Source organism: Equus caballus, chromosome 8, assembly GCF_041296265.1.
Source record: "Equus caballus isolate H_3958 breed thoroughbred chromosome 8, TB-T2T, whole genome shotgun sequence".
Classification (NCBI taxonomy): Eukaryota; Metazoa; Chordata; class Mammalia; order Perissodactyla; family Equidae; genus Equus; species Equus caballus.
In genome coordinates this window covers 65,539,135-65,563,703 of record NC_091691.1, presented here as the reverse complement: position 1 = coordinate 65,563,703, position 24,569 = coordinate 65,539,135, and the positions used below count along the sequence as shown (strand labels likewise).

Below are 24,569 nucleotides of genomic sequence, written 5' to 3'. Positions count from 1 at the left end.
TCTTTGTGGGAAGGCTTTTAGCTACAAACTCAATTACTATAGGGTTATTCAAGTTATCTATTTCTTCTTAAGTAAGCTTTGGTACTTGGTGTCTTTCAAGGAACTTGTCCTTTATACATAAGATATCAAATTTATCAACAAAGTTGTTCATTATAGATCCTTATTTCTTTTTAATATCTGAGAACCTGTAGTAATATTACATTCTCATTCTTGATATTGGTAATTAGCATCTTCTCTCTTTTTTTCTTGACCAGTCTGCCTAGAGGTTTATCGACTTTATTGATCTTCTCAAAGAACCAAATTTTGGTTTCACTGACTTTCACTCTCTCTTTTTTAGCTTTCTATTTCATTAATTACTGCTCAAATTTTTATTATTTCTTATCTTCTGCTTACTTTGGACTTAATTTCTCTTTCGTAGGTTCTTAAGGCAGAGGCTGAGGTCATTTATTTGAGACCTTTCTTTTCTGTTATAGACGGCTAGTCCTAAATACTTCTAAGTATTGATTTATCTGCATTCCACAAATTTTGACATGTTGTGTTTTCATTTTCATTAAATTCAACATACTACCTAATTCCCCTTTGATTTCTTCTGACTCATGGGTTACCTAGATGTTTGTTATTTAGTTTCCAAATATTTGGTGATTTCACAGATAACTTTCTGTTATTGATTTCTAATTTAATCTGATTGTGGTTCAGAGAAGCACTTTGAATAACCTGAATTATTTTAAACTTATTGTGACTTGTTTCATGGTGCAGAAAATAAACAATCTTATCAAATGTTCTGTGTAGACTTGAAAAGAAATTGTATTACATTATTGTTGGGTGAAGTTTTCTATAAGTCACATCAAATTGGCTAATATAATTCCAGTTTTTTACATCTTTACTAATTTTCTGTTTAATTGTTCTATCAATTATTGAAAGGATATTAAAATATCTGACTAAAATTGTTAATGTGTCTATTTCTCTTTGCAGTTCTATCATTTTTTGCTTCACATATTTTGAAGCTCTGTTATTAAGTGCATAAACATTTAGCATTATTATGTTCTCCTAATGAACTGAACACTTTATCATTATGAAAGGCTTTTTCTGGAAATATTCTTTGCTCTGAAATATACATTGTCTGATATTAACACAGCTACTCCAGCTTTCTTTTTATTAATGTTAGTATAGCGTATCTTTTTTTCCATCCTTTTACTTTTAATCTTGCTATTTTTTCCCTAGTTGTCCCTTCTGTTTTTTATTCCCTTTTCTCTCTTCTTCTACCGTTTTTTGGATTATTTTCATGATTTTAATCTACTTTGTTGACTTAATAGCTATAATGTTTTGTGCTGCTATTTTGGGGACTGATTTAGAGTTGATAGCATATATCTTTAATTTATCATAAGTCTACCTTCAAAGACATTATGCCACTAAAGATATCATATAAGAAGCCTTACAACAGTATAACTTAATTATCCTCATCCAATCTTTATACTACCGTTATACATTTTTTGCTTCTACATGTTATAAGCCCCACATTATTTTTCTTAAAAAAAGTACATTGTCCTTTATTCTTAAACAGACTTAAATAATATGAAGAAAATTATTTTATATTTGCTCACATAGTTACCACTACTTTGTGTAAATCCATATTTCTATCTGGTATCATTTATTACTCTCTGAAAGACTTCTTTTAACATTTTTTGTAATGCAGGTTTGTGGTGAAGAACTCTTTGAGCTTTTATAGTCTGAAAAAGTCTTTTATTCCTCCTTCATTTTTAAAAGATATTTTTTTTTTAAAGATTTTATTTTTTCCTTTTTCTCCCCAAAGCCCCCCAGTACATAGTTGTGTATTCTTCGTTGTGGGTTCTTCTAGTTGTGGCATGTGGGACGCTGCCTCAGCGTGGTCTGATGAGTAGTGCTATGTCCGTGCCCAGGATTCGAACCAACGAAACACTGGGCCGCCTGCAGCGGAGCGTGCGAACTTAACCACTCGGCCACGGGGCCAGCCCCTTTAAAAGACATTTTTTGATCAGTAAAGAATTCTAGCTTGACAATTTTTTTCTTTCAGTACAGTAGTCCACCCTTATCCATGGGGGATATGTTCAAAGACCCCCAGTGGATGCCTGAAACTATGGATAGAAACTATGGAAACGAAGCCTATATATACTATGTTTTTTCCTATACATACATACATAAAGTTTAATTGATAAATTAGGAACAGTAAGAGATTAACAATAACTAATAATAAAATATAACAATTATAACAATAAACTATAGTAAAAGTTACTGTAGATCTTAGCAATCTCTGCATTTCTTTCCTTATTAAGTTGAGAACATTCACTTTTTCACTTAAAGGAAGCACTTCACAGCTTCTCTTTGGCATATCCAAATTGCCAGCATCACAACTCTTGCACTTTGGGCCATTATTAAGTAAAATAAGGGTTACCTGAACACAAGCCCTGCAATTCCGTGACAGTCGATCTGATAACTGAGACGGTTACTAAGTGACTAACAGGTGGGTAGGATATACAGCATGGATATGCTGGACAAAGGAATGATTCACATCCTGGGCAGAATGAAACAGGATGGCACAAGATTTCATCATGCTAGTCAGAATGGCACGCAATTTAAAACTTATGAATTGTTTAATTCTAGAATTTTCCACTTAATATTTTTAGATGGCAGTTGACCAAAGGTAACATCTGGTGCCAATTTTCCTATTTTTGCCTGAGGAAGATTGTTGCTGAGCTAACTTCTCTGTCAATCTTCCTCTATTCTGCATGTGGGACGCCGCCACAGCATGAATTGATGTGCGGTGTGTAGGTCTGTGCCCAGGATCTGAACCCGAGAACCCCGGAATGCCAAAGTGGAGCATGTGAACTTAACCACTATGCCACTGGGCAGCCTGGACTACTGTAATTTAAAGATATTGTTCCAGTGTCTTCTTTCTTGCATTGTTTCACAAAAAAAAAAAACCCCTGCTTTCATCTTTATCTTTATTCCTCTTTATGTATCGTGTTTTTTCTTGTGGCTGATTTAAGAATTTTTCTTCATCGCTGGTTGGTTTTTAAGAATTTGATTATGATGTGCCTTGATTGAGTTTTCTCCAAGTTTTTTGTGCTTCTAATTCACCAGTCTGCTTAGATCCATGGGCTTATAGTTTTCATGATACTTGAAAAACCAGGGGCTGTTATTTCTTCAAAATTTCTTTTCTGTCCCCATCAAACCCATTTGGGAACTCCAATTACACATATATTAGGTTGCTTGAAGTTGTTCTACTGATCACTTACGTTCCTTTTCTTTCAGTCGTTTTTGTCTCTCTTTTATTTTGGATAGTTTCCATTGCTATATCCTCATTTTACTAATCTTTCTTCTGCAATGTTAAATCTGCTATTAATCCCTTTCAGTGTATTTTTCATCAAAGACATTGCAGCTTTAGTCTCTAGAACTCTGATTTAAGACTTTTTAAATATATATTCTGTTTCTACTTAACATGTTCATCTTCCCTCTAACTTCCTGAAAATATGCAATATAGTTAAAATAATTTGTTTAGTGTCTTTGCCTAATAATTCTATTGTCTCTGTCATTTCTGGGTTGATTTTGACTGATTTTATCTCATTTTGCATCATATTTTCCTCCTTTACAGAGTTGGTAATTTTTTTTTTTTTGAGGAAGATTAGCCCTGAGCTAACTGGTGCCCATCCGCCTCTTTTTGCCGGGGAGGACTGGCCCTGAGCTAACATCCATGCCCATCTTCCTCTACTTTATACGTGGGATGCCTACCACAGCATGGCTTGTGCCAGGTGGTGCCATGTCCACAAGCGGGATCCGAACCAGTGAACCCCGGGCCGCCGAGAAGTAGAACATGTGAACTTAACCACTGCACCACTGGGCTGGCCCCAGAGTTGGTAGTTTTTGATTGGATGTCAAACATTGTGAATTTTACCTTTCTGCTTGCTGGATATTTTTGAATTTATGCTTAAGCTATAAATATGCTTGTGCTTTGTTTTGGATGCAGTTAAGTTACTCGGAGACAGATCCTACAAAGTATTGCTTTTAAGCTTTGTTAGGTAGAGTCAGAGCATCCTTTAGCCTAGGGTTGATTTTGTCCCTTTACTGAGGCAAAACCCTTCTAAATACTGTACCTGATGCCAACCTGGCTGGTAGAAACAGGATCTATTTCCAGGCTTACATAAGTTCCAAGGATTGTTTGGTAGTTCTTTCTGCAGACTCATAGGGCTGCTGAGCCTCAAAAGAGGGGACGTGTCTGGGCAGCTGTGGGAAAAGGGACGGCAGCTTCGGCAGCTTCAAGCTCGCTTGAGTTCACCTTCCTGGCAGGGAGGGGCAGTCCATAGGGTCCCTGTGGAGCCAAGGAATAGCCCTAGCCCAGGTCTCAGAGAGGAAGCCCCACCCACCAAGCACAGTAACTTCTCAGACCCCAAGCAGAGACCGCAGCAGATCTACACAATGGGGCAAACACAGTCAGGGCCCACGTGCCTGAGTGCTCATAGTCCTGCTGAACCCCCAAAGATGGAACATGTACTGGCGGCTGCGGGAAGAGGCAGCAGCAGCTTTTAGCCCACTGGTGATCACTTTCCTGCTGGGGAGAGGAAGTTCATAGTGCCTCTGAGGCGCCAAAGAGTGGCCCTATCTCAATCCAGCAAGGAAGCCCCGCCCACCAAGCACAGTCCACAGAAGCGCCTGAACACACCCCAGGCTGGGGCAAGCACCCATAATACCCCCACAGCCTTCAGCAGACAGGGTGGGGCCAGAAACTCTGTTCCTGCTTCTGCATAGAGGTAACAGGTGGAATCTGCATCCAAAGAATACCACAAATGTCCTGACAAAAGATTAGCTCGTCAAACACCAAGAGAAACTGTAGCAACAATTCAGACCAGAAAGAAAACGACAATTCTTCAGAAACCAACCCTGAAGACACAGAAATTTACAACCTAAATGACAGAGAATTCAAAATAGTCATCATAAGGAAACTCAACAACTTACAAGAAAACATGGAAAGACAATTCAAGGAGCTCAGCCATAAAATGAATCTCTCTACCAAAGAGATTGAAACTATAAAAAAAAATCAAGCAGAAATTCTGGATATGAAAAACACAATTAGTGAAATAAAAAATAATCTAGAATTATCAAGAAACAGAATGGGGGGCTGGCCCGGTGGCGCAGCAGTTAAGCTCGCACGTTCCACTTTGGCAGCCCAGGGTTTGCTGGTTTAGATCCCAGGTGCGGACCTATGCACCGCATGTCAGGCAATGCTGTGGCAGGCATCCCACATATAAAGTAGAGGAATATAGGCACAGATGTTAGCTCAGGGCTAATCTTCCTCAAAAGTAAAGAAAAAAAGAAATAGAATGGATCTTATGGAGGAAAGAATTAGTCTTCTAGAAGATATAAATGTAGAAATTCTATAGGTAGAGGAGGAGACAGAATTAAGATTTTAAAAAAATGAAGGAATTGTTTGAGAAATCTCTGACTCAACTAGGAAAAACAACACAAGGACTATAGGTATTCAAGAGGGAGAAGAGAGGGGGAAAAGGAGAAGAGAGCTTTTTCAAATTTATTTTCAAAGAAATAAATGCTGAGAACTTCCCAAACCTGGGGATGGCTCAGGATTTACAAATAAATGAAGCTAATCAAACACTCAACTTCAACAATGCTAAAAGACCTTCTCCAAGGCATATAATAGTAAAAATGGCAAGAGTTAATGATAAATAAAAAATATTAGGAGAAGTAAGGCAGAAGAATATAACCTACAAAGGAAACCCTATCAGGCTTTCAGCAGATTTCTCAGCAGAAACCCTACAGTTAGGAGAGAATGGAGAGATATATTCAAAATACTAAAAGACAGAAACTTTCAGCCAAGAATCCTCTATCCAGCAAAACTTTCCTTTAGATATGATGGAAAAATAAAAGCTTTCCCAGATAAACAAAAGCTGAAGGAGTTTATCACCACCAGACCTCCCCTACAGGAAATAATTAAAGATGCCCTTACACAGGCAACAAAAAGTCAAAGGTCTACAAAGCTCTGAGCAAGGAGACAAATAGACAGACATGATCAGAACTTGCAGCTCTCTACCAGAATAGGAGGCAAAGACTCAATTACAACTTAAAAGAGAAAGGGAAAGAAAGCATCAAAAGTAATGATAAACATGTCAACTAAGCCACAAACTCACAAAATTAAAAACAGAACAATTTGTAATGCAATTACTCAGAAGGGGAGAGGAAAGGGAAGGAAATTGCTTAGGTTAATGGAGATAAGAGCCTTCGAGAAAATGATCTATCTCATCTCCAATATCTTTCATACAATCCTCATGGTAACCACTAAACAAAAAATCAGAGCAGAGCCACAATTCACAGAAAGTGAGAAAACTGAGAAATCCTCCTCAGAAAACCATGAAAATGAAATGGCAGTCAGAAATACAAAGGAAGAGAAAAAACAGAAACACAGAACAACCAGAAAACAAGAGATAAAATGGTGGTATTAAGCCCTCATATATCAACAATCACTCTAAATGTAAATGGACTGAATTCTCCAATCAAAAGACACAGAGTAGCTGGATGGATTAAAAAACAAGACCCAAAAATATGCTGCCTCCAGGAATTGCATCTCAGCTCCAAAGACAAACACAGGCTTAGAGTGAAGGGATGGAAGACAATACTCCAAGCTAACGGCAAACAAAAGAAACAGGTGTTGTCATACTTTTATCAGACAAAGCAGACTTCAACTTAAAAAAGACAATGAGGGACAAAGAGGGGCATTATATGATAAAAGGGACACTCCACCAAGAGGACATAACACTTATTAATATACATGCACCTAAACACAGGGGCATCAAAGTACATAAAGCAATTATTAACAGACCTGAAGGGAGAAGTTAACAGCAACACAACAATAGTAGGGGACCTCAGCATCCAACTCACATCACTGGACAGATCATCCAGAAAAAAAGTCAACAAGAAAATAGGAGATTTAAATGAAACACTTGATCAGATGGACTTAATAGATATATATAGAACATTCCATCCCAAAACAGCAGAATATACATTCTTCTGAAGTGCATATGGATCATTCTCAAAAACAGATCATATGGTGGGAAACAAGGTAAGCCTCAACAAATTTAAGATGACTGAAATCATCCCAACCATCTTTTCTGACTACAATGCTATGAAGCTAGAAATCAACAACAAGAAAAACACTGAGAAAGTCAGAAATATGTGGAAACTAAACAACATGCTATTGAACAACCATTGGATCACTGAAGAAATCAAAGGGGAAATTAAAAAATACCTAGAGACAAACGAAAATGAAAATACAACATACCAACTCTTATGGTATGCAGCAAAAGCAGTCATAAGAGGGAAATTCATAGCCATACAGGCCCACCTCAACAAGCAAGAAAAATCTCAAATACTTAATCTTACAACACACCTAACAGAACTAAAAGAACAAGAACAAACAAAGCCCAAAGTCAGCAGAAGGAGGGAAATAACAAAAATCAGAGCAGCAATAAATGAAATAGGGTCTAAAAGAAGTAAAAAGGATTAATGAAAATAAGAGCTGGTTCTTTGAGAAGACAAACAAAATTGACAAGCCCTTAGCCAGACTCACCAAGAAAAAAAGAGAGAAGGCTCAAATAAATAAAATTAGGAAAGAGAAGAAATTATAACAGATACTGCAGAAATACAAAGGATTATAAGAGAATACTATGAAAAACTATATGCCCACAAATTTGACAACCTAGAAGAAATAGATAAGTTCCTAGAGTCATACAATCTCCCAAAACTGAATCAAGAAGAAATAGAGAATCTGAACAGACTGATCACAAGTATAGAGATTGAAACAGTAATCAAAAAACTCCCAGAAAACAAAGTCCAGGACCAGATGGCTTCTCCGGAGAATTCTACCAAACATTCAAAGAAGATTTAGTACCTATCCTTCTCAAACTATTCTGAAAACTGAAGAAGATGGAACACTTCCTAACACATTCTGTGAGGCCAACATTACCCTGATACCAAAACCAGACAAGGACAACACAAAGAAGGAAAACTACAGGCCAATATCACTGATGAACTTAGATACAAAAATCCTCAAGAAAATATTGGAAACCGAGTACAGCAATACATTAAAAGGATCATATACCACAATCAAGTGGGATTTATTCCAGGGATGCAGGGATGGTTCAATACCCGCAAACTAATTAATGTGATATACCACATTAACAAATTGAGGAATAAGAATCACTTGATCATCTCAATAGATGCAGAGAAAGCATTTGACAATACCCAACATACATTTATGATAAAACCTCTCAATAAAATAAGTATAGAAACAAAGTACCTCAACACAATAAGGGCCATATACAATAATCCCTCAGCCAACGTCATACTTAATGGTGAAAAACTGAAAGCCATCCCTCTGAGAACTGGAACAAGACAATGGTGCCCACTCTCACCACTCCTATTCAACACAGTACTGGAGGTGTTGGCCAGAGCCATTAAGCAAGAAAAAGAAAGAAATGGATCCAAATTGGAAAGGATGAGATGAAACTTTCACTATTTGCAGATGACATAATTCTGTATATAGAAAACACTAAAGAATCCACCAGAAAACTATTAGAAATAATCAAAAACTACAGAAAGTTTCAGGGTACAAAATCAATTTTAAAAACCAGTTGCATTCCTATACACTAACAATGAATTAGTAGAAAGAGAAGTCAAGAATATAATCCTGTTTACACTCGCAACAAAAAGAATAAAATACCTAGGAATAAACTTAACCAAAGAGGTAAAAGAAGACCTGTACACTGAAAACTATAAAACATTATTGAAAGAAATTGAAGAACACATAAAGAAATGGAAAGATATTCCATGTTCATGGGTCCAAAGAATAAACATAATTAAAATGTCCATACTACCCAAAGCAATCTACAGATTCAATGCAATCCCAATCAAAATCCCAATGACATTCTTCAAGGAAATAGCACAAGGAATCCAAAAATTTATATGGAACAACAAAAGATCCCAAATAGCAAAAGCAATCCTGAGAAAAAGGAACAAAGCTGGAGGCATCGCAATCCCTGACTTCAAAACTTACTGCAAAGCTATAGTAATAAAAAGAGCATGGTAGTGGGACCAAAACAGACAAACCCATCAATGAATCAGAATTGAAAGCCCAGAAACAAAACCACACATCTATGGACAGTTAATCTTCGACAAAGGAACCAACAACATACAATGAAGACAAGAAAGTCTCTTCAATAAGTGGTGTTTGGAAAACTGGACAGCCACATACAGAAGAATGAAAGTAGACCATTATCTTGCACTGTATACAAAAATTAACTCAAAATAGATTAAAGATTTGAATGTAACAATGGAAACCATAAAACTCCTAGAAGAAAATATAGGCAGTACACTCTGTGACATTGGTCTTAGCAACATCTTTTCAAATACCATGTCTACTTGGGCAAGGGAAAGAAAAGAAAAAGTTAACAAATGCATCAGTCTAAAAAGCTTCTGCAAAGCAAATGAAACCATGAACAAAACAGAAAGACAACCCACCAACTGGGAGAAAATATTTGCAAATCATTTATCAGACATGGGTTGATCTCCAAAATATATAAAGAACTCATACAACTCAACAAAAAAACCCAAACAACCTGATCAAAAAGTAGGCAGAGGAGCGGCCGGCCCAGTGGCATAGCAGTTAAGTTCATGCACTCCACTTCAGCGGCCCAAGGTTCACCAGTTTGGATCCCAGGCATGCTGTGGTATGCATCCCACATATAAAATAGAAGAAGATGGGCACAGATGTTAGTTCAGGGCCACTCTTCCTCAGCAAAAAGAGGAGGATTGGTGGCGGATGCTAGCTCAGGGCCAATCTTCCTTAAAAAAAAATAGGTAGAGGACACAAACAGACATTCTTCCAAGGAAGATATACAGATGGCCAAGAGACACATGAAACGATGCTCAATGTCACTAATTATTAGAGAAATGCAAATCAAAACTACAATGAGATATCACCTTACACTGGTCAGAGTGGCTATAATTACCAAGACAAAAAACAACAAATGTTGGAGAGAATGTGGAGAAAAGGGAACCCTCATACATTGCTGGTGGGAATGCAAACTGCTGCAGCCACTATGGAAAAAGAGTATGGAGATTTCTCAAAAAATTAAAAATAGAAATACCATATGATCCAGCTATCCCATTACTGGGTATTTATCCAAAGAACTTGAAATCAATGATCCAAAGAGATTTTATGCACCCCTATATTCATTGCAGTATTATTCACAATAGCCAAGACATGGAAGCAACCCAAGTGCCTTTCTATAGATGAATCAATAAAGATGTGGTACATACATACAATAGAATACCACTCAGCCATAAAAAAAGACAAAATTGTCCCATTTGCAACAACACGGATGGACCTTGAGGGTATGATGTTAAGCGAAATAAGCCAGACAGAGAAAGACAAATACTGCATGATTTCACTCATATGTGGAAGATAACAAATACGTGGATAAAGAGAACAGATTACTGGCTACCAGAGGGGAAGGGGGTTGGGGGTGGGCAAAAGGGACAAAGGGGCACATATGTATGGTGATGGATAAAAATTAGACTACTGGCAGTAAGCACAATGAAGTGTATTCAGGAACTGATAAACAATAATGTATACCCGAAATTACACAATGCTATAAACCACTATAATCCTAATAAAATTACTTAAAAAAAAAGTTAAGCTTGGGGCCAGCTCAGTGGCATAGTGGTTAGGTTCTCATGCTTCACTTTGGTGGCCTGAGGTTCGCAGGTTCGGATCCTGGGTATGGACCTAGCACCACTTGTCAAGCCACGCTGTGGCAGCATCCCACATAAAATAGAGGAAGATTAGACAGATGTTAGCTCAGGGCCAATCTTACACACACACACACACAAAAAGGAAACTTTATATCCATTGAAAAACAAGGTTTTCTTCTCCCCCCAGCCCCTGGCAACTACCATTCTACTTTCTACGAGTTTGACTATTTTAGATACCTCATAGAAGTGGAATTATGTAGTACTGAGAATATCTTTTCAGTACTAGATTCTCTTTCCTATCACATGATGCCCTATGACAGATGGCACAGTCTTAGAGTCAAAGTCTACTTTAAATAAACACACAAAATAAATAGCCTTCTGAGATTTAGGATTTAGAACCAACGTCAAATAGTCAGATGTAGGGCAAAGAACCCTGACTCGAAAAAGAGTGACCATGAACCTAAGTTGTTCAATATACTTTGACCATTGTATCCCAATCATATGTAATTAGAGAACATACAAAGTTTAATGGCATTAATATTACATTACTAGCTAAAACACTTTTCAGATTTCATTTTGAATGTATAATCTACCAGTAAAAATCATATTTCTTCAAGTCAATAACCAGGTATTAATGTCTAGATTGCACTGAAAAATAGATTTTCTGATTTGAAAAGTATTTGTAGAATATGCAAATGTGTATAAAACTGTGCAGCCAGTACTAATTATCAATCAATTTGATTTGAAACAATTGACATTAAGACAATAGTAAATACATGTTTATAATGCTGATTTTGTTTTCAGTGATTATGAGACTTGTAGTATGTCACCAAATTATTATTATTCAATTTAGCCTGATTCGAGGATCTGGAGTAGGTATGTACTACTTTCAGTATAATGTATATAGATTGATCCCTTCTCTCACGTTGGTAGTGAATGTTTTATAATAATTTGTGTAGCTGTCTGAATAAACAGAAAAAGGCCATGAGAAACACGATAATGTGTAAAACATACTGAGAAGTAAAATACTTAAAAACTAGTAAGAATAACCCATTCTGCAGATTGGTGAGCTGACATGACAGCATCTTCAACACAAAATTCATATATTCAAATACCAGACAGAGAAACCAAGAATTTAGACAACTGAAAATAAAGATGTAAATTACCACAACACAAAGTCGAATGTTAACTATCTAGATAAAGATGTTCCAAAAACTTCATTATTTCCAAATACTCAAATACTACTATGACATACAGTTTGCTTAACGTCTTTGTCTGCGGCAGGCAGCTTTTCAGATGGCCCCAGTGATCCCTCTCCTGGTATTCATGCCCTTGTGTGTGAACATCTCCCTCTGCATATAGGCACGACCTATGACTTGCCTCTAACACAGCAAAGGTGATGAAATGTCACTCCCTCAATTAGGTTACACAAAACAGCAACTTCTGCCTTGCTAGTAGACCCTGCTGCCTTCTTGGCTTGCATATTTTGATGAAACAAGCAGCCACGTTGGAGAGGTTTACATGTCAAGGAACTGAATGTGGCCTCCAGTTCACAGACAGCCAGGAGGTCCCCAGTCCAAAGACCCACAAGGGTCTGCCAACTACGATGTAAGCATGAAAATGGATCCTCCTCTGAGTCAATCATATGAGAACTCAGCATCTGCCAATACCTTCATTGCAGCCTGAGAGAGCCTCTGAAGCACAGGAACCAACTAAGACTTGACTGGATTCCTGAACCAGACAAACTATGAGATAATAAATGTGTGTTTTAAGTCACTAGATTTTGTGGTAATTTGTTACAAAGCAATTGATAACTAACATGCCATCTTTAAAGTAGGGATATCGCACAGTCTGGTTGCGTGAATTAAATGACACGTAGCACATATGAAAAACTAAATTGCTTAAGATGCAGATACTAGATGGTTAGTTCTGCTCACTCTGGTCAAGTAACTTGTAGCATTCTATCCAGCAGCTGGGAGAATGTAGTTTACCTAGAATATAAAACATTTTTGGTAGCAAATAACTTTAGAGTAACTTATACCCTGCACTTTATTTTCATCGTATTATTTTAATTAATAGACTTTTTTAGAGCAGTTTTAGGTTTAAAAATTGAGCAGATAGGACAGTTCCCTTTTCCCCCCTCATGGTTTCCCTGATTTTTAACATCTTCCATTAGTGTAGTACATTTGTTACGACTGATTAACCAGTACCGAAGCACTATTATTACCTAAAGTCCATAAAATCTATCGTTTACATCAGGATGTGTCTTTGTGTTGTAGCCCAATTCTTACAGTTCACAGTGACACAGAAATTAAATAGGGACAATCACCTTAGGATTCAAAATTCATGCACAGTATCCCATATGCAGTCAAAAGAAGTTTGCTTAGACCCTAGACCCTCATTAGCATTGCAATTAATATCATTGGACTACACTTCAAATAAATCTGTGTCAAAATAAATCCTACAAACACTTTTAATATTAACTTTCCTTGAACAGAGAGTCTTTGCAACATATCTGATATAATACTAGATTTAATAAGGTTCACCCATCTGTCAAGGGTGGCATTTCTCATTCTTTTTTCCTTGGCTATTAAAAGTATATATTTTATTGACTAGCGTTGTTTATTGACTTAAGGGTACAGCTATTACAGTGGATTTGGGAAGCAGTCCTACAAGCACACTAAATTTACCAGCAAGATACCTGGATATTTTGAAATGGTCATAATAGGGCTCCAAAAAGCAAAGCTCCAGGCACTATTCTGGAATCTTTTGATCTTGTGGTTACTTCAATCTTAGAACATTCACAACAATTTTTTTTCTTATTAAGGATTTTATGTCGCAAAAAAGGCAATACTTCTGGTTACTATTTAATTACATAAGAGTAAGTGATATATTGTGATCAGTGTTCAAGTTCAGGTGGTCACTGTAAAAGGGATAAAAAACACTGCACCTAAAGAAAAAAAAACTAGTCCCAAGAAAAATCAATATCTGAGTTTAGGTTTCAAAGAAGATGTCCTAAATGTCAGAATAATTTGAAGTTAATTTTTGTGCATGGTATGAAGGGTTTAAATTTCTCTTTTCTGCAAGTGTCCAATTGTCCCATCAACGCTTGTTGAAAAGATTATTCTCTCCCCCATTGAATTGCCTTAGCACTTTAGTTGAAAATCATTGACCATAATTGTTAAGCGTTTACTTCTGAATTAACAATTCTGTTCCATTGACTTATCTGCCCATAAGTCCATTATTATGGCAGTACTACACTGTTGTGAATATTGTATATATTACTTTTCTGCTTCTGCACAACAAATTACCACAAACATAGCAGTTTAAAATAACACAGATTCATCAGCTCAGAGTTCTGTAGATTAGAAGTCCAGGCAGGTTTAGCTAGGTTCTCTGTTTAGTTTCTCACAAGACTGAAATCAGGGGCCGGCCCGGTGGGACAACAGTTTAAGTTTGCACGTTCCGCTTCTCGGCGGCCCAGGGTTTGCTGGTCCGCGTCCCAGGTGCAGACACGGCACTGCTTGGTAAAAGCCATGCTGTGGTAGGCGTCCCATGTATAATGTAGAGGAAGATGGGCACAGATGTTAGCTCAGGACCAGTCTTCCTCAGCAAAAAGAGGAGGATTGGCAGCAGATGTTAGCTCAGGGCTAATCTTCCTCAAAAAAAAAAAAAAAAAAAAAAGACTGAAATCAAGGTGTCAGCTGGCCTGGCTCTAATTTGGAATATGTGAGGAAGCATATACTTCCAAGCTTGTTCAGGTTGTTGACAAAACACAGCTCCTTGTGGTTCTAAGACTTAAGTCCCCAATTTCCTGCTGTTGGTCAGAGACCATTCTCAGCTCCTAGCCCTCTCCATCTTCAATGCCAGCAATGGTGTATTGAATCCTTCTTATGCAGAATACAAGAACGACACGTAAAAATCAATTTTATTTCTGTTTACTACCAATGAACAATTCAAAAATGAGTACATTTAATAAAACCAGTGCAAGATTTGTACACTGAAAAAAGCAAAACATTGCCAAGAGAAATTAAAGATCTAAATGAATGAAAACACATTCCATGTTCATGGATTGCAAGACCCAATGTTGTAAAAATGGCAGTTCTTCCCAAATTGATCTATATATTCGTTGCAATCTCTATCATATTTCCAGCAGATTTTGATAACTTCTTTATTGCAGAAATTGATAAGGTGATCCTAAAATTTGTATGGAAATGCAAAGCAATAGGAATGGCCAGAGCAATTTTGAGAAAGAGGCGCAAAGTGGAAGATTATTCTTTCTAATTTCAAAATTTACTCTAAAGCTGCAGTATAGTAGATAGAATTTTACCTTGACTCTCATGCCCTTTGACCCCTTGTGAAATGGTTTTTCTCCCTTGACTATGTTGTGTTACATAGTAAAAAGGAGATTATCTAGGTGGGCTTAACCAATAAAATTGGGGCTTCTTATAACAAGCTCAAAGATAGCTTAGTATTAAATAGAACTAAAATAAACATTACATATTAAATACATATTAAAATGCAGAAATAAAATTAGAATTAAAATGGTAAGGAGTTCTATTATCATACAACTATATGTGGTAGTTGCAACAAAAAATTTAACCAAAAGAATACATGAAAATAATCACAGAATAAAAATTAGTCACATGACACTGTGGCCCTAAGCACTACAAAAACTCTTTTAACACAACTATAGAGACAATAATAACAGAAACGACCAAGAAACATTAAACATGTAGTCAGCAATGATTTATCTTTAGTGTATTTCAGATTCTGTCCAGTCCATGACCCAGACATAAATTAAGAAACATGGTATAAGTTATCACGGCAAAAATGGAAAAGTTTCTATAAAAGGCCTTTTGCCAGATCAGAACATCAGAGATTCATTAATATTCATTGCCCATGGCTAAAAAGTGATGGTGATTTTATCCATTTTATTGAAAAGGGAGAAATCTCAAGAAGATTCCAAATCTACCTTTCTTATCTACTTGCCAAAAAAATGAAGAGTTAAAGAAAATAGTAAGGTAGGCTTTCATACCAACATTTTTTAACTACAGTAGGAGAACCTATTCAAAATGCTGCCTAAGATTTCTCTTAATATAAAGAGTACTGAGGAAATACTGTAACACTTCTAAAATGGTATAGCCTATCAAATAAGACTAAAATAGAAGTTATAAGTATATAAGTTTGAGGTGACATTGTTTAAGTTCAGATTCACAAAAAAGAAATAACACTCAACTATGACAAGAAAAGCCATACTGTAAAATGTACATTGGCCAAAACTATGGTTACTAGATCCTCTCACGTCCACAACCAAGGTTATACTGTGGGTAGGCACTATTTCTTAAGATAAGGAAATGGAGTAACAGGCACACATCAATGAAATGTCTCAATCTAAACGGAACAAGTAAAGGACTTTTCTAGAATCCACAATGATGAATGAGTAATGTTGAATAAAATACAAAATGAACGTATGCATTCATCTTTGAAACAAAGCAATAAAAAGGATGGAGAAAAACAAGAAAAAAACTCACCTTGTAAATGCAACAATTTCTTTTCAAGGAAATGGCAGAGGTCAAAAAAGAAAATCATGAGCTAGGGCATTCTTCTGGAGAACTGCAGATTTAATAAAACTATAAGCAAACCTTAAAATATGCCATGTAATCCAGATGGCAACCAATGCAAAGAAGAAACAGAAAAAGGCTCTCAAAGTCAAATGGACACCTCATGAAAATGAAATGCTGCAATCTCCATCACAAAATCTGGAGATGAGTTTTCAAAAAAACTTATTCTGAGAACAAATAAAAATTTATGTTTACCTGACATTGTGGCTACTACAGGAAAAACAAATAAAGAGAGTTTTCTATCATCTCTAGTTTGTGCTCTGATTTTTAAAAACCTGTATGTCATATTAAGAGCCAAAGAAGGTTAGTCATAGAAACTAGAACATCTAAAGTGAATTTTCAACATTTTTTAATTATCTCAAGTTTTTCTTGTCTTTCTCCAAGAAACTATGGAGCCAGACCAGTTGGGTTCATATCTTGATTTACCAGCTTGCTAGCTGTATGACCTGGGCAAGTCACTCATTCTCTCTGTTTGGGATTCCTCGTCTGTAAAACGGGTATAATAACTTCATTGAGTTATTGTGAGGCATAAATGATTTAATATGTGTTAAGAGCTTAGAACAGTACCTGGCACACAGTATGTATCACAAATAAATTTGTTAAGTAAAAATAAAAATTCACTATTTATTAAGCCAAACCCTATTAGGGTTAGGCTCTGAGTGTACAAAGACCAATGCAACAGGATGACTGTTGTGAAAAAAGCTTGCTGAGGGAGATAGATGAATAAATAATGATTACAAAAGAACAAGGAAGGTGCTATAATAGAGATGGGCACAGTCTATTTGTGAGCACATAAAGAGGACATTTACCTCACTGCATCCTCATTTAGGGTCTCAGAGTCTTCACAATGATGCCCTTCCTGACAGGAAGTAGACTTGTTGGCTAAATTTACCCAGTTTCCACGAGGAAAGAAGAGAACATGTTTACCTTTGCTCAGCTAAGAGAAGCCTATCACAAAGAACAAACCAGATAACACAGGAAACAAGGTGATAAACTCCACTTGGTATTCAAAACGAAACATTTTCTTTCTCTAGGTTCAAATGGCAGCGCCTACAAGTGGCCTTTAACTCTCAACTTGGTTTTCATTGTAGATATATTTGACCACCAGGCACTTCCTGACAACATGGCTTAAAAATTTTCTCATTACTAAGTTAAAATAAAAATTCAGAAATATCTCTTTTTAAGGGTAAACTCTCTCGATACACTTGGCCAACATTTTCATTCTAGTATTTGTGATCTTTATAGTTTTGCCCCTCAAGGTCAAGGTTAAGAGAGGCAGTGTTAAAACTATGATTGGTCTCTAGTGAAAACCTCCAAGAATCCCTAGCTTAAACATAAAACACTAATACCTGAGAAAATTTTATTTTCCCCCAATTTCAGAGGTAAATAGAAAAAGGGTTAGATCTCCTTATCTAATGTCTTAGAGCCCCCTTAGTGACTATTTCTTGACTCTCAGTTTATATCTTTAAGGTCATAAGACTCTACACTGGCAATTCAAAGACCCTTCTGCTTCCCCTCCCATACCCTTGCCAAATAGCTTGCCCTCCATTTTTGTGCCCTCTCACACACCTATGTCATGCAGAATGAGGAAGTGGAAATGCAAAAATAAAGGTCAGAAATATGATCTTCATGTTAAAACTTTCTCTAGCCCACTCAAGAGAGCAATAGGCAAGGATCACCTTAAAACTTCCCTGTACTGTTTTCAAAGTGGCAGGGAAAATCCAGATAAATAATCATTAGATGCCACCTTCTTTGCCTCATTTTATAGCCTAGGTTTCGAGAAAACAGAACAAAAGAAAGTATTTCAAATTAGAATACAAACAAACCATTCATACTTTGGCCATTTCTTATAAATGTTGTGATAAAAAACAAAAGGATATGTTAAAATTCTAAGCTATATCACCTTCTAGCAAAATGACTATTTTTTCTTTTTTCCTTTTCCTATTACCAAACTTTAGGCTCAAAACTGAAGTTTTCTTGGCCAAAACTTCTAAACCCATCTGAGACAGTTGTCTCTAGGTGGAACAGCAATAGTGTTTTTCAGAAGGTTTGCAAAAAGCATTCAGGACCTGATGCTATTCAAAGGGGGAGGGTAACACTTTGGTACATTATTCTTGCTCTAATACTTAATATGAATGACTTTGACCCTACTATTCGTTTTTTTTCTACAATTTTTTAATACATAAGGTTTGTCTTCATCCATTTAAAGATTTAAACTCATGTGAATATGAAAAAGATATTAAGCATCACTTGCTAGAGGGCAAGAAGTCAGTATTTAGAGCTTGTTTCACATCACGACTGGCGGGGTTCTGAACATTCATGTAATTATCTGATATATACCACTTGATATGTATATAAGGGTTTATATACAAACACTCTAATATATATTTATGTAATTAATACACATATAAAAATCATGTAAAATATTCCAATTTTCTCAAATTAAAGCTTTTACTAATCACCGAGTTACTTTTATTATACCAAAAATGTAAACATGAATTAGGAAAGGCTTATTAGTGTTTTCTACAAGGACAATGAGTAACAAACAGCCCACCTGACCTTCGTTAAGCAACAGAGCAGTGAGTTTTCTTTACCATTCCTGCTGTGCTTTCATACAACCAGGAGCTTCCCTACTGACCCACAGCCTGCTTCAAGTAGTTATTCCTGACCTCTGGGTCCCAGGAACAGGAAAGGAAAATAGAAGAGTGAAGTAAAAGACACAAATTCAATCACATGCTGTATTTGCATGTTTTAAGCTAATATTATATACTGTGAGACAATTTAAGTAAAAGGCAAATGACTCTTCTGACACCTTGCTGATCCATTAAAGAAAAGGTAAGAAGATGCTTACCTGTTGTTCCTGCATTCTAGCAGCACCCAGTTCTGAGAGAGACATGGTGAGCTTCTCTTGCTGGTCTGATAGATATTTCTGATAGAGGCTTAGAAGTTCTTGGCATTCTCTATACTGTAGCTGAAGAGGTAAGATTGTAAATTAAGGGAAAAAAACTAATAAATGGACTCAAACTGCATCCATAAGTGCTGTTTTTCAGATTCTAATAAACAAAATAGAGACAGAAATGCAATCATATTTGGTGAAAGGGCAGGTAAGTGTAGTCTTCGGAACAACACAGTACATAAATCCCCCCCAAAATCATGAAACAATAATTCACAAGGAAAGTAGCAATGGTCATCCCATTTGAAGAGAAATTTCTCTCTCAAATCTCCGAATTTGAATAAATAAAAACAAATAGCAACACAAGCAAAAGAATGGAAGTTGGACCCCCACCTCACATCATATACAAACAGTAACTGAAAATGAAGCTAAAACTATAAAGCTCACAAAAGTAACTCTTTGTGACTTTGGATTGGGCAATGATCATCCAAAAGCACAGCAACCAAAGAATAAATAAATAACCTGGACTTTAAAATTAAAAACTTTGCTTCAAAGGACATATAAAGAAATTGAAAAGACAACCTCCAGAATGAGAGAGAATATCTGCAAATCATATATATGCTAAGGGACTGGTATCCAGAATATATAAAGACCTTACATTACTCAACAATAAAAAACTATTGACCTAATTAAGGATGGGCAAACGACTTGAATAGACATTTTGCCCCCCAAAATATACACATGGCCAAGCAGCACAAGAAAAAATGCCCAACACCATGAGCCATCAAGGAAATGCAAATCAAAAGAATAATGCAGTACCACTTTGTTTCTACTAGGATGGCTATCATCAAAATGCCTGACTATAACAAGCACTGACAAGGATGTGGAGAAATTAGAACCCTCCTACATAGCTGATGGGAATCTAAAATGCTGCTTTGGAAAACAAATTAACAGTGACATAGAGTTACCATATGACCCAGCAATTCCACTCCTAGGCATACACCCAAGAGAACTGAAAATATACGTCCATGCAAAAACTTGTACATGCATAGTTAGAGCTGCATTATTCATAATAGTGAAAAAGTGAAAACAACCTAAGTGTCCACAAAGTGATAAATGGATAAACAAAATGTGGTATATCTATACAATGGAATATTAGTCAGCCATAACAAGAAACAAAGTATTGCTCCATGCTACAATATGGATGCACCTTGAATACACTGTGCTAAAGAAGCCAGGCATAAAAGGTCACATTATATTATTTCATTTATATGAAGTTTTTGTTTTCTTTTTTTTATTATTTTTAATTTTTTTGCTGAGGAAGATTCACTCTGAATAATATCTGTGCCAATCTTCCTCTATTTTCTAGTATGTGGGCCACCAGCACAGCACAGCCACTAACAAATGGTGTAGGTCTGTGCCTAGGAACTGAACCTGGTTCTGGTTTGGTTCTACTGAAGCAGAGTGTGCTGAACTTAACAACTAAGCTACCAGGGCTGGCCCTGTTTTGTTTTTTTAAATACTTCTTCCAATGAGCCAGGGAAAAGAATACTTAGTTCTAAGTATACCAGATCACAAATAAGTGATATTCATCCATGTCCACCTTCTGTCCTCTTCTCTAGTTTTCTGAAATACCTATTATATAAGAAAAGCTAAAGGGAAAAAAAGAAATGTCCAGAATAGGTAAATCTAGACAGACAAAGTACGTTAGTGGTTGCCAGGGGCTGGGGGAGGGAAATAGAAAGCAGCTGCTAACGGATACACTGAGTTTTGTGGGGGAGGTAATGAACACGCTCTGGAATTAGATGGTTGTGTTTGCAAAGCTTTGGGAATATACTCAAAACCACTGAATCATAAACTTTAAAGGCGTGAATTTTATTGTATGTGAATTACTGTTCTGGTAAAAATAATTACTGCCCAATATACATAGAAAGTTCTAACTATATTAAACATAAGGGATTATAATTAGATTTTTGTCTTGTTTGTTTGGTTTTGCATAATGTCAGTCAGTTAAGTCAATGTTTCATTAATAGAACCATCATCAGGAAATTTTCTGCCCATATTCCTCCCTACATATTTGACAATCTAGTATGAGTAACACAGCAACCCATCCTACAGCACTCTCTCCCCCAGCTCCTCAAAAGTGCAAAGTGCTCAAGGTGAGGACGCTCAACTGCAGAGAGCAGGTATCTGGGAGAAAAAAGGTTCTCTGCAAGAGGGAATTCTGTTCCTGACTTCTCATTGTGGTAATTCCCTCCCCAAACCCATTTTTCTCTCAGATCATTTCTGAATCTCCCCCTCACATTTAATTATGTATGCTGTTGATATAAAAATTACTGCCCAATGAGATTACTCTGTATAAATACTTTTATAACAGGTCATCATGATTAAGAGTGGGAATAATATGTTTTAAATGTCAAAAATGGTGACTGGTTTCAGTATTCCTTAACATTTTCATAACCTAATCATTGCTTCTGGGCAGATTCCTGTTCTAATAACTTTTGCCAATCATGACTGCATAAATAACCAATTGCTTCATTATTCTCATTATTAACCTTTAACAAAAAAAAAAACGGAGCCAGAGATGGCTTGTAGAAGAGGAGCTGGTTCACAGTGAAAAGATAGGTTAGTTACTAAGCTTAAAGAACACATTAATTAGAAGAGCTTGTAAAATATTCAACATCATAAAAACAACAACAATAGAATGAACAGTGATCTAAATAAACTAATATGTTTTCAAAGTCACTCTATATCAGACCAGGCTGGTTTTACATTTCCATGCTTTTTGTCAGCAAGCTCCAAAAGACAATGATTTGTGGTGGTCCCAGGAGTCTCTGCCAGCTATGATGTATATAAAAAGAATTTTTTATTCTAGTTGTTACCATAGGCAGTAATGTTTATAGTAGGTGAACATATTAGCCTGGATGCAGTATATGAATTTTACTCTTGAAAAAGCCAGCACAATTATACAGCCTAAGAGTTAAATGTCAGCATTTGAAGACAAATTATAGGCAAATTCATTTAAACACATGTTATGTGGCAGAATATAAAAACAGGCAGTCCTATCTTTATTAATTTTTATAGCTGTCTTGATTCACCAGAGTTTGAAATGCTCCCTTTTTCATGGAAAATCCAAAATATATGTCCATGCAAAACAGATGCCTTCTTCTCTAGCACAGTGAAACTTAAACCCTTCAACTGAAGAGAGAGATTTATGCTAGTAAACTGTGAGCATTTTGAGGGAGGAAGTATAGTAAGGAAGAAGACATATTTAACTCAGCGCTGGCCAAATGACAGAAAAGAATGCAACAGATGTAGAAAATCCTAAGGGAAGGTGTATACCAAATCATGATGTGAATCTAACACAGTGGTGTTAGCACACTAGCGTCAACACACTGTTAATGAGAGAAATGGCAGTCATCATGACCTCATCAAAGAAACATAAATAACATAAATAAATATAAATTAATATTAAGCAAGATCACATCAAAACCTAAACATCAAATTAATTAGCTGAAATGGCTGCTGGAAATGGTCATTTTGCAAAGCTTAAGGCCTTACTTCAAAATGCGTTATAAAGAAAAATAAAACTAAAGATCAAAGCAGAACGAATAGGGAGATAAAAGAATAAAAATCCTGTGTGAAAGAAAAGTCAGAGGCAGAGGGAGAAGGACCAGAAGACAGGATATCCTACTAGCAGGCTGCCAAAGTAGCAAGTAATTGTCTTAAGCTGGAATAATTCCTATGATGTAGCAGAGATTCCACCCCCCATCCTTGCCTTGGATATCTGGAATACTTGGATCTGGTACTTAGTAATCTTGATGTAATAAAGAACCAAATGAAGGGAGGTCTGCATGAGAGAAGAAAATGAAGAATCATTAAATTTTTTTAAAAATTCGTTTTTGGAACCAAGACTCCTTGGAAAAACAGCTGATTCCCATTTTAGGGTAGGGAAAATACAAAGTGAGCTTGAAATATCTTGTTATACTATAATGCAAGAAAGTGTTCAAAGACAAATGGATGGGGGCTTGTCATAAGGAATAGGAGCAACCCTGAAGGGGACTCTCATTAACCAAATTTGGGACAATTTGAGCATCAAAAAGAATGACTCTAATTAATAGTAAACTGAATAAACAAAAATCTACCAGTTCATAATGATACTTCAAAAAGAAAGAGAAGAGTTCAAGGGGAAAAAAGGGAAGCCCTTCTTTACAGAAGAATGCTAATTACTTAGAAGAAACGGTCAAATTTTAAAAATCTCCATTTTACAATCCCCAGTGTAATAACTAATTCAGATAAGGATCATTAATAGATACTGAAACCAGTAAGTGAAAGGCTAATAAATAAGATATTCATAAGGTGTCAAGATTACTTACTTGCAGCAAAGAAGAAAATGTACCTTTAAATGGTGAAATCTGGTAGTCATCACCCAAACAAAGTGATTAATTTAGGATTATTAATAGTGGAAAACCCAGAAGCTACGTATCCCCTAATGTATGACGTAGGCAACATGACCTATGAAATATTCTTGCTAAATGAATCTAATCAAATCTGTAAACCGAACTCCCATTTCACAGGAATTAGAAGAAATAAAGGAACAAGTTAAATTATACTACAAGGAAAAAATCAGCCAAATCGGGAATGTGAGAGATTTTGCAAAGTACTTGGCCTGAAATCTTCAAAAAGTCAATGTTATAGGGGAAAAGAATGGGGTGAGGGGCCTATTCTAGATTAAGAAATCAAAGACACAACCAAATGCAACCCATTGGCTCAGGCAGAAATATAGTCATAAAAGACATTCTTGGGACAATTACAGAAAGTGGAATATGGACTTAATAACAGTTGTTTATGGAATTACTGCTTATTTTCTTAGGAATCTTAAAGTGGTTTATAAAGATAAAGGTTTCTATTCTTATGAGACAAGTGTGAAGTATTTAGGGGTGACATGACACCTTCGACTTTAAAGTGGTTCAGAAAAAAAGTGAGGAAATAAATTTTTATATATGTACGTAAACAAATTTATTTATATCTTCATAAATTTATATATTTATTTCTATAAATTCATAATGTAAATAAAAACAAATATATGAATATTTATAAATAAATATATATATTTATATACATATATATATGAGAGGAGGCAAAGAAAATATAGCAAAATGTCAACAACTATGGAATCCAGGTAGCAGGTATATGGTGGTTCATTGCAGTATTCTGTCAACTTTTTTATATATTTGAAAATTGTCATAATAAAAAGT

General features: G+C 36.0%; 1 protein-coding gene across 20 annotated transcripts in view; it reads right to left on the bottom strand.

Moving 5' to 3' along the window:
* KIAA1328 (KIAA1328 ortholog) overlaps positions 1 to 24,569 on the bottom strand; it is a 342,578-nt gene that overhangs the window by 191,475 nt on the left and 126,534 nt on the right. For 16 of the 20 annotated variants that reach the window (XM_001497549.6, XM_005612850.4, XM_014727689.3 and 13 more), the window contains one exon: positions 19,270 to 19,397. The exons of 1 other annotated variant lie outside the window; for it this stretch is intronic. In XM_001497549.6, coding sequence (XP_001497599.4) covers positions 19,270 to 19,397 — 128 coding nt within the window. The remainder of the gene's footprint in view (positions 1 to 19,269; positions 19,398 to 24,569) is intronic. 3 more of the 20 variants (XM_070220984.1, XM_070220989.1, XM_070220987.1) reach the window with 1 other exon arrangement.